General features: G+C 49.5%; 1 protein-coding gene across 4 annotated transcripts; it reads left to right on the top strand.

Moving 5' to 3' along the window:
- The first annotated feature begins 758 nt into the window (after positions 1–758).
- RDH12 (retinol dehydrogenase 12) lies at positions 759–8308 on the top strand. 4 transcript variants are annotated; one of them, XM_075151878.1, is made up of 7 exons: positions 759–927; positions 1714–1832; positions 2594–2749; positions 3051–3155; positions 3569–3778; positions 4618–4807; positions 6812–8308. In XM_075151878.1, the coding sequence occupies exons 1-7, from the start codon at positions 830–832 to the stop codon at positions 6912–6914; spliced, it is 981 nt and encodes a 326-aa protein (XP_075007979.1). In that variant the 5' UTR covers positions 759–829; the 3' UTR covers positions 6915–8308. The 4 variants fall into 4 exon arrangements, with proteins under 4 accessions (XP_075007979.1, XP_075007977.1, XP_075007978.1 ...); XM_075151876.1 differs by having other exon boundaries at positions 774–927; positions 3569–3856; XM_075151877.1 differs by having other exon boundaries at positions 774–927; positions 3030–3155.
- The last annotated feature ends 2891 nt before the right edge of the window (positions 8309–11199 follow it).

The raw sequence follows: 11199 nt of genomic DNA, 5'->3' as shown, positions 1-11199 counted from the left end.
GGACTGCCGCGGGGAGGGGGTGGAGGGGCTCGCGGCGCGCACTGCCTGCTGGGAGTTGTAGTCTCCCTGGGGGAGGCGGCCTCGCCCGTGGCGGCGGCACAGCGCGGGGCGTCCGGCCGCCAGCTCCGGGGTCAGCTCACGGCGTCGCTTCGTTTCCTGCGGTGCGTACCGCTACCCCACGCTTCGAGGAGGTGCGGAGCCCCACTCAGTGCCCCGGGCCTCCTATGTTTTTAAACTCTCTGGTAAAGGCGAGGGTGAGCACCGCTGAACCCGCCACCGCCTTTCCCCAGCCCTTACCGCCTGCTTACGTACTCGCATACATCATTTCGTAGCTTTTGCTAGGGTTAATATCGTGAACTTTGGCGCGAGGTCATGGAAATGTGTTTTGCATGTCTTTCCAGACAGCCGCTGGCCTTTCTCTCCAGATATTTCTCGGCTGATGAATTGGAAAGTGCAATTAAAACGGCAGTTTCAGATTGTTCCGAGAGACCCAGGCCAGAGCCGTGCGATGCCCGCGGGAAAAAAACAGCAGGCTGCTGGCACAGAGCCGGCCCGCGGCAGGGGGCAGGACGCGCCGGGTGGCCGCTGCGAGAGCGCTCGGGCACGGCCGGACCGCCGGGCTGGCAGACGGGCGGTGCCCGCGCGAAGAGGCGACACTGCGCAGGCGCGGCAGGGGCGCGCTGTCCTGCCAGCGGCGGAGCACCACCCACGGGCCCGCGGGCCGCGGGCGGGGCGGGCCGGGCCGAGACGGGCGGGGCGGGGCCGAGGCGGGCGGGGCGGGCCGAGGCGGGCTGGTCAGGGCGGCCGCGGCTGAGCGCCGGCCGTGCGCATGGAGCCGGCGGCGGCGATGTTCAGCTGCTGGGGAGCCGCGCTGGGGGTAGCCATCTCCCTCCCTGTCCTCCTATTCCTGGCAGCGCCCTACATCAGGTGCGTCCTACCGAGCGCGGCCCTGGCCTTTCGCGCGTGTACGAGCAGCGGCGGCGGCCTCCGCCCCGCGTCTCCGGGCGGGCAGGTCTGCCTGTTTGTTTGTTTGACGGGAGTACGAATAAAACGGATTCCTTCCCGCTAGCCCGCGCCGCGCCGCGCCGCGCCGTTATTCACGCCTCCCCAGCTCCAGCGCCTCAGTAACGCTAACGCGCCCGCGACACGAGCTGGGGCGCTGCTGGGGCTCGGCTCAGCCCTCGCACCGGTGGCGGCGCGTGGCTCGGTGGCCTCTCGCAGTGTCCGACCGCCCGGAACTCACACGGGTCCGTCTCGGACCCCAGAGCCGGCGGGGCGCGGAGAGAGGCGGCCGGCGTGCCCGGGGGGCGGGGCCCGCGTTCTCCGCACGGCGCCGCGGCGGAGCCCATTGGCCGAGTCTCCGGAGTTGACGGCGGCAGCCAATGGGAGCCGTGGTCCCACTGGACGCAAGGGCGGAGCGGCAGGGCCGGGCTGGGGGCGGGGCGGGGTCCGGGGGAGGCGGGGCCTCCCCGTGCGGGGCCGGGTCCCGCCGGGGTTCGTAAAGCGGGGGGGTTTGGAGGGCGATGGCCCGGTCACGACACGATCGTGATCAACCTCTTCAGATAACGACGCCTGTGACTCCCCGGGGCCCTGAGCGCCCCGACCGTTGGGGCGAAACCTGGGGCTCTGGGTGCTCATCCCTGAGCCGAGTCACCTACGGAGCGAAGCTGCCTTCGGACCTCGTCCCCTGACTGCTGCCGCCCTCTCTTGCAGGAGGTATGTCGCTGGAGGACAGTGTAAGTCGACAGCTAAGCTGGAGGGCAAGGTGGCGATAATCACAGGAGCCAACACAGGCATCGGGAAGGAGACTGCCAGAGACCTCGCGCGAAGAGGCAAGTCGCCGGCCTTCAGCCGCGGGCATCCCTGTGCGGCTGATGCTTGTGTGCCTGTGCATCAGTCCCTTTTCTGGATCTAAGGGGGGAGTATTTTATGCTCACATTTAAGTGAGTTGGATTCAAAAGTTATTTCAGACGAGCCCAAGTGTTGCTTCTCCAGAGGCTGTAACCACCTTAGGTGCAAGTCCCCAGTTCCTCAGCTGGTTTCATTGCTTGAACTCCAAAAATGTGACGTGTGACGTGAAAATGCTCTGCACTGCAACTGTTTTGAGAGGACTGGGGGAGTTCCTGCTATCGCTGGGTTCTGCTTGGATGAAGCTGGGAAATGCCATAGGTGCCCTACTGTGTGCTGTGCTTTAGTTATTCATGTTTCAAGCTGATTTGGTTTAAATGCTTTTTGGGTAACTGGTAAGGAGATTAAACTACCTGTTCACAATCCATTTAGAAATTATAGGGGCAGATATAACCCTATCATACCAGTGTTGTGGTACACGCTCCTGATCTGGGAGAGCCTGGACAGAGGCACTTCAGATGTGCATTTTCCTCGTCTGAAAACAGCTTTGGGCTGGATCAGAGCTAACAACATAGTAGGAAAGACTTTGTCCCTCCTAGCTGCTCCCCTGACTGATGCCAATTCCCTAAAGAAACAATACGTTGTTTGTAAGCACTGTGCGTAGTCAGCCTGCTTGTCATAGCCTTGATCATCCAGTGTGCTCCAGTGATCTCAGCTTCTGTTCCTGCTTTTTTCCCCCTTGCAGGTGCGAGGGTGATTGTCGCTTGCAGAGACATAGCAAAGGCAGAAGCTGCAGCCAGTGAAATCCGAGCTGAGACAGGGAACCAGCAAGTCATTGTGAAAAAACTGGACTTGGCTGATACGAAGTCCATCCGGGAGTTTGCTGAGAAATTTCTAGCAGGTAGAGTCTCTAGATCCTTCTTTTCAGTGAGAATATTTTACCAAGGACTGCTGCTGTTCTTCTAGCAAATGCCAAATCCCTGACCTGCATATCTCTGTACCATGTTGGGTACTGCGGTTTGCAGCAGGGGCTCATCAGAGGCCATGAGATAGTTTGTGTAGGAGACTTATGCTTATTTTATTGAGGCGATGTGGCTGCAACTCGCCAGACAGGCGTGGGTTTTTTTGGCTGACTTGTGCCACCTTCTCATCTGTCTTTGGTCTCTGTTTCCCTGTTTAAGGATGTCTGTTGTTTCTTGCAGAGGAGAAGGAACTCCATATTCTCATTAATAATGCTGGAGTAATGTTATGCCCTTACTCCAAGACTGCCGATGGCTTTGAGATGCACCTGGGAGTCAATCATCTTGGTAAGGCCAGTGGAGTCATGTCTGCATTCAATATCTGTGGCAAAATGCCAGAGAAAAATCCTGCTTTCAGATTTTCTCTTCCTCATCCTTCCTTCTTGGGGAAGGATGGAAGGCCAGAGTTAGGGTTCTGGAGATGCAATGCAATGTATTTGCTTATCATGGATCCAGTTTAAGTACCTGTACATGTTACCTGGGACATTTGAAATGTATGATAGCTCCAGCTTTTTGAAGCTGAGGAGCAGAACTTAATGGCCCCCCAAAAATTAACTGTTGATTCAGGGGGGGTCTTCTTTTCTCTGGACTTGAAATGAGGGCAGTAGTAGGATATAACATGTAAGTAGTATGTGGTAAGTACTTTGAAATTCCAGCAGGGGAACGTTTCAGAGAAGGATGACATTTCCTCTCACCCCTAGGTCATTTTCTCTTGACCTTCCTATTGCTGGAGCGTCTGAAGCAGTCTGCCCCAGCCCGCATAGTGAACGTGTCCTCACTGGCTCATTACGGAGGCCGAATCCGCTTCCATGATCTCCATAGCGAGAAGAGCTACAATCGTGGCCTTGCCTACTGTCACAGCAAATTGGCTAACGTGCTCTTCACCCGGGAGCTGGCAAGGCGGCTGCAAGGCAAGTCCCAGAGGAGAACGGAGTGTTTTTCTGCTTGGCTTTTGAGCACCATGGATGAGGAGAGTGGATTGAAGAAAGGTCTGGAAATCGGCTATGCAGAAATGAAATGGTTTGAGGCAAGGGTCACTGACAGCTCTTTGCAGGAAGAAAAATCTTCTGTCTGTGGAACCAGGAGACTTAAACCACTAATTGTCTTTACAACAACAGGGCAGAGGAGCTGAGTATCTTGGCACAGTTGAATGTATTTCATTTTTCTTTGGTGCTTGTCAAAAACTAGCTGCATTCACAGAGACAATCGTGGTATGTGGGTGGAAGCTGAAAAAACGGAGGGAGCTGAACTACAATTGCAGTCTCCAATAGAAAAGCTAATGCATACTCAGCTGCCTTAAATGTGGATGGCCTGTAGAACAGAAGCATAGGGCTAGACAGTACCCCTTCCGTCACAACATCTGTCACAGCTATTTCATTCAGTCCTTTTCATAAACTTAAGTAGTATTTATTTTACTAAAACAGAAACAGTGGCTTCTCCAGGAAATTAGTATTACAGTAAATCAAAAGAAGCTGGTGTTCTCAAAAGCCTGATGGAAACTTCTGCTGTTTTAGCACCCAGGCCCTCTAGCACAAGGCATGTAGTGACTGCAGTGTTTGGAAGGGAGCGGGGGGTGCTCCAGCACACAGTAACTACAGAGGGCTTCACTTATTCTCCCTGCATCCATGCGTGGACTCCTCCTTTAAGTTGTAGAATATCTGCAGGTAGAATTGAGGGGTGCATTAGCCTTTTTTTTTAAAGGCAGTTTGATGCATGCAGATTTGTCCTGAACTACTTTCTTTTGCCATAGGCACTAAAGTCACGGCAAACGCTCTCCATCCTGGTTCTGTCCGTTCTGAGCTGATGCGACACTCATTTGTAATGATGTGGCTGTGGAAGATATTCTCATTCTTCTTGAAGACACCTTGGGAAGGAGCTCAGACCAGTGTCTACTGTGCGGTAGCAGAGGAGCTAGACTCTGTGACGGGACAGTATTTCAGGTGGGTGCAAGCTGATGGAGTGATATACTGTGGAAGGCAACCTTGTTGGCTGGGGAAAATGAGACTTACTGTCATTCTTCATGAAGAAGGGACGGCGTAAGAGGCTGGCTGCTAAGATTGAGGTGACAAATCCTAGAGCATTACCCCTTGCAAGTCTGTTGCAGTGGATATCGTGTTAGAAGAAATCTCTGACCTGTGCAACACTTCACACAATAGCAGGTCCTTTAGTGCTAGAATATCACTGTACTCGAAGTGCAGGAATGGCTGTCACATGCTCAGAGCTCTAATCCTGACCTGCATGAGACTTGGGCAAATCACTTTTCAGTAGAGCTGTTTAGTTAATGAGGTCACTGGAGTCGATCCTGGGAAGACCATTTTGGTTCTCTTTGTAGTTTTACCCCACTGGAGCAGAGGGGGCCTGTGCTCCCAGGGAGCTGGGAGGGCTGATGGTGCTGCAGAGCTAGGAAGTGCAATTTTCAGGACTGGCATGTGACAAAATAACTTGATTCTGCAGTGTGACAGATCCACCAGCTGGGAGGGACTCCTGCTGGGATGCTTATCGCTCTGTCCTGCGAACTGTCTTGTGTAGCTCCCACGACAAACCCTGTTGTTTCCTGACTTCTTTGACTTACTCCAGGACCCTGCATAGTCATGCCTTTTCCCCTCACCAAAACTACAGCCCAGAGTAGTTCCAAGTCATCATCATCCTAGATTTGAAGACTGCCATTTGAACAGATTCATGCAGATATATCTGTCAGCTTCCCACTGGGTGTAGAACAGTGTAACAATACTGTTTTTTGGGAAACGAACGTGAGAATTTGTCATCTCTTTTTTTTTTTTTCCCTTCACATGAATACTGTTGAACCCTTTGCGTTTTTGCAGAGCTTTCCTCTTGTGATATGTGACCAGATTAGTCTCTGTAATGACTTTGTCTGATCTTCACTTGGGAGTTTGTACCATCTTAATCAGACTTGAATATATAAATAGATGTCTTAATCTTCCCTGCGTGACTGTCTGTCCCAGGATATAAATGGAGCATTTATGTGCTGGAGTACAGAAAACTTTGGTGGATTTTAAACTCATAAAAGAAAGGAGTTTTGGACTTGGTGGGAAATGAATAGCTTCAACAGTAATTCACAATTTACATTGGACTAACCCCAAATCCTTTTCACTTTCCAGGCAATAAAATACAAAGCACAAGTATTAGACATTAAGAAGAGAATTTGCATGCCACAGCAAGACAGGTGGAGTCCACCAGAGTCATTTCAGGAACATCAGAGACTGTGCACTTGGACCTCTAAAAACACTAGGCTGGACAGAAATCTTACGAGATGCAATTTCCTCTGTTCTCTTAAACTCCCATGTTATTGCAGCATCTAGCATTACAGCTGAGGACACATGATCTCTGCTCCAGACAGAGTGCTCTCTGTTTGCAGGAGCTGAGAAGAAAGGAGCCACAGTTCAGAGGATAATGGAAAAGGGAATAACCATACATGGTTATTACAGTATTATTATTCTGGGGCAGCTTTGCCTTTTGTGTAATGGCAATATAGCGGGATGAATAGGATGGGATAAATAGTTTAGAATGAAGGGCTGTTTGAGTGGCTTTTTTGTAGTGTCTGCTAGAAAAGGTGCTCCTGAAGAAGCCTGGTTAGCGTTTATAGCCCTTTTTAGTGGTATTAATGAGAATGTACACTGAAGAGTATATAGTGGAGCATATATAGGTTTCTTTAAGAATTGACACAACAGAGCTAGACTTGCTTGCCGGTTCTTGATGCCATTGGGAGACACTCTTCCCTAGCCAGCTGGAAAGAAAGCTTTCTCAAGGTGGCTTAGCACCAACCCTTGCTCATTTGCTGCATAGCCTCCCACGCGTCTTCAATTGATCTTGAAGTTAAGCTGATAGAAAGCAACTCCCTTATCTTAACACAGACATTTCAGTGTGCTAATGCAGATGGAGATCTTTGACTTAAAAAATAAAAATAAAAAATGTTCCTCTTACAGTGATTGCCAGCCAGCATCTGTATCTCCACGGGGTCGGGATGATGAGACAGCAAAGAAGCTCTGGAATGTGAGCTGTGAGCTCCTCGGTATCCAGTGGGACTGAGCAGCGCAGACCTCAAGTGTGTACCGCTTCTCCTGGGAAAAGCACTGCTGAGAGACCTCAAGACTAGAACGCTGGTACTTCCGCTGCCCTAATGATGGCTCTATGGACACAATCTAATGTGAATTTCTGGAATATCACACTTAAGGATTGAGATTTGTAAGCAACCAGTCCCCCTTCCTAGCTGGAGAATTAGAGCACTCATGCAGGGAGCCACTGTTGCTTGGTATCTCACACAACAGCCAGAGGCTATTGTTCTCTGGCTTTAGAATAGAAATGGAGGTTGCAGTCTTAGGTTTAGATTATGAAGTAACAAAGAATTACCTTTATTTAAAGTTTTTTTCCTAACAGTAATAGTAAAAAGGTAGGACTCTAAACTTATGATCTGTGAGGTTATTTTCAGTTCCTACTATTTGACCTGGTAGAGCAAAAGTACTTTAGGATATTAGATTTTCTGGCAATTACATGCAATACAAATGCTCTCAAGCACACAGAAACAGGTGCTGGCCTTCTTGTAACAAGCATTAGGTAAAGTTTTTAAGTGGAATCAATTCTTTTTCTCTATATTCTCTGTAAGAAGCTGGATCCTAGCCACTGAAGTACCTTGGCCTCAAATGCCCATTGATTGCAGTAAGTTACCTAAGGATTGGTATATCTTTTGAGAACCCAGGTTTCAGTGCAGGGACTGGGAAGTTAAAGTTGCAGGAGTGCTGCAATTGTGTGTAGGCAAGTTATCTTAAAAAAAATTAACATCTCTCCTGTGAAGCACTGAGCAAAGATGGTGTAAAAGTTGTCACAATAAACCCCCCAGCTGCATTTTAAATAACTTTAGAACCTAGAAAAGAGAGCAGAATGAGTAAAGAACATCTCAACTATGTTAAAAAAACATTAAACCACTTCAGCTGAGACTTCAGCTTTAAATGACAGCAAACTACCTAGAGGTAAATAGCTGAAGTAGAGGTCAGGACTGTCTTGATATTATGGTCAAGTTAGCTACAGGACAGGAAAGTAAGACTTGCACAGAAATCCTTACGTTTGTCTGCCCGTACAGCTTGCACTTCCAAAAGGCAGCTCGGTCAATCCACATAGTAATGGGACTGCTCCCTTGGAACTCCAGTGCTACTTTGGTGCAAATTGCTGGAGTGTGATCCAAAATCAGAGATTATTTCTGAAAGAGTTAAGCAGTTAGGAAAAAAGTGCCACAGTATTATCTTCTGCTTCTGAAAAAATCTGGAAGTTTTTGGACTTGCATACGAGCATGCCACTGTGACCAACTGCCAGTTTTGGGAAACAAATGCTTATTTTATGATTAATTCTTTCTGCCTGGATGCTATCTATGCAGATCAGTCCTGTGCTACCTCTGAGCAATACTAAATAAAGCCATTTTCCTTTTACAACCAGAGACCATATCTTCCTTCAGAAATGTTGAATCAGTTTACTTGGTGTTGCTGTTATCTGCACCTGCCTTACTAATGTAGAGAACTCAGTCTGGGTAATATTTTAAAGTCCCTTTGTGTTTCTGCCTGTCACTCTACCTTTTTTCCCTCCCTCTTTATGCTTCATCTTGAATACAAAGCTAAATCCACAACTACGATGTAGCAGTACAATGCCACCTAGCATAGCAGGCTTGGCCTGTGTGATTTTCTGATCTTGAAAGTGCCTTTCAGGAGCAATAGAAAACGTTTAAAAAAAAGCAGAAAGTGTCTCTAGGCTGAAATATTTTGCCCTTGCAGGTCAATGCTCTTCTCAAAGAAGTCTGATTGTAGATTTAACATAAGACATATAACTACACATTCCATAGATACACACCCACTCGTTTTGAACTTGGATAAGTCAGTCATTTATGCCTTCTTCTACATTGATCTGTAAAATGAAGGAACTAAAGTTCATTTAGCTATCTCAAAGGGAGGCTTGTAAGGGAGAGTTAGATTAACGTGCAAAACTCTCTGAAGGGGATTACTGGTTTGTGAGAGTACATGTATGAGGCTGAGCTCGTGTGCTGGTTTTGACTGGGGTAGAGTTAATTTTCTTCACAGTAGCTAGTATGGAGCTGTGTTTTGGGTTTGTGCTGGGAACAGTGTTGATAACACAGGGATGTTTCCGTTAGTGCTGAGCAGTGCTTACAGAGTCAAGGCCTTTTCTGCTCCTCACCCCACCCCACCAGCGAGCAGGCTGGGGGTGCACAAGAAGCTGGGAGGGGACACAGCCGGGACAGCTGACCCCAACTGACCAAAGGGATATTCCATACCATATGACGTCATGCTCAGCACATAAAGCTGGGGGAAGAAGAAGGAAGGGAGGGACATTCGGAGTGATGGTGTTTGTCTTCCCAAGTAACAGTTACACGTGATGGAGCCCTGCTTTCCTGCCTGCTGATGGGAAGGAGTGAATGAATTCCTTGTTTTTCTTTGCTTGCATGTGGGGCTTCTGCTTTGCCTGTTAAACTGTCTTTACCTCAACCCATGGGTTTTCTCACTTTTACTCTTCTGATTCTCTCCCCCATCCCACTGGGGGGGAGTGAGCGGCTGTGTGGTGCTTAGTTGCTGGCCAGGGTTAATCCACGACAGTCCTTTTTGCCGCCCAACATGGGACTCGAAAGGTTCAAGATAATGACAGGTTTGATTGGAATGTGCTAGATCGAATTTATAGCTGTTAATTGCCATTTAGCTATTCATCGACAGGCTCCTGTGCTTGCCATGGGGCTTGCTTGCCTTACTGTATATTAGAGTCTAGTGCTCATTAGTGGCTGCTTTTTGCTTTCGCTGCTTGCTGTAGTGCTGTACTGCTGATCACCTTACTCTGCTGCGCCTGGGAACATTTAGGTAACAGCAGTGGCCACGCGCCTGGGCCGGCAGTTGGCCAGGGCATCGCTGCTGTTTCTGTGCTGCTGCACTGGACAGGCTGGAACTCCAGTGTGAACTCGAGTCGAGGGGACTGTGACCTGTGGATGAGTCCACGCAGGAGCAGGACACCCCGAAGCGCTGTGGCTGTGGATAAGCCCATGCCAGAGCAGGCACATCTTGAAGCATCTGTGGCCATGGATAAGCCCATGCCAGAGCAGGTACCTCTCAAAGCGTCTGTGGCCGTGGTTAAGTCCGTGCCACAGCAAGTATACCTCTGAAGGGGTTGTGGCCCAAGGATAAGTCCACGCTGGAGAAGGTACACCTCGAAGCATTTGTGGCTGTGGATAAGTCCATGCTGCAGCAGGTACACCTTGAAGCATCAGCGGCTGTGCGTGAAGTCACGCTGGAGCACCTCAAAGTGTGCGGCCATAGATAAGCCCACAGACAGAGCAGGTACACCCCTGGAGGGATTGCAGCCACGGATAGGGCCATGTTGGAGCAGGTTTACTTCTGAAGAGACTGTGGCTGTAGGTAAGGCCACGCTGGAGCAGGTCTATCTCTGAAGGCGTTGTGGCCCATGGAGAAGGCCACACTGGAACAGGTGCACCTCAAAGTGACTGTGGATAGGTCTATGCCGCAGCAGATATACCCCTGAAGAGACTGTGGCTCATAGATAAGGCTCCACTTGGAGCAGGCACACCCCTAAGGGACTGCAGTCTGTGGATAAGTCCAAGCCGGAGCAGGGGCAAGGGAAGGAGTTCATTGCAATGTTAAACCCTATAACCTGGCCCAAAGGGACCAGGGGTGGAGACGTAATGGAAATACCTTTAAATTGTCGTAACTCATGCTTTGAGTTGCATGTTATAGGAATTACTATAGCAGGAACAACCTGAACCAATGGAGGACAAGCCTTACAAGAAGCAGTGCAAGTGCACCTGACCTGAGCTGGCTTTGGAGCCCGGTAACTCCACGCAACACACCACCTCTCCTGTCCTGAGTGACCACCATAACAGATGGAGCCCAAAGTCATGGACTAAATGAACTCAATGGACATTTGTGGACATTTAGGGACATTTTACAGACATTTCACAGGGGCGATCCATAGATTACGGGAATGTCTTTATCTCAGCCCATGGGTTTTCTCACTTTTACCCTCCTGATTCTCTCCCCCATCCCACCGAGGGGGAGCGAGCGAGCAGCTGTGTGAGGCTTAGCTGCCGGCTGGGGTTAAACCATGACAGCTAGCTACCTAGCTACTGGGAGGACTTCTAAAGATGTGATATTCCAATTGATCTAAATGTTGAGGACACTGTAGCAGAGAGAGATTTTTGCATGACAGAACAATTCTCCACCTTCTAATTACTCTGCTAAGCATAGCCAAAAGCAAAATACAGATCTAGAAACAGATCCCCAGCTATGCTGAGATAAAAAGCAAACAGAAGATA

This window comes from Calonectris borealis, chromosome 5 (genome assembly GCF_964195595.1).
Source record: "Calonectris borealis chromosome 5, bCalBor7.hap1.2, whole genome shotgun sequence".
Lineage (NCBI taxonomy): Eukaryota > Metazoa > Chordata > Aves > Procellariiformes > Procellariidae > Calonectris > Calonectris borealis.
The sequence above is the reverse complement of the archived record's forward strand: the minus strand, read 5'-3'. Positions and strand labels throughout refer to the sequence as shown.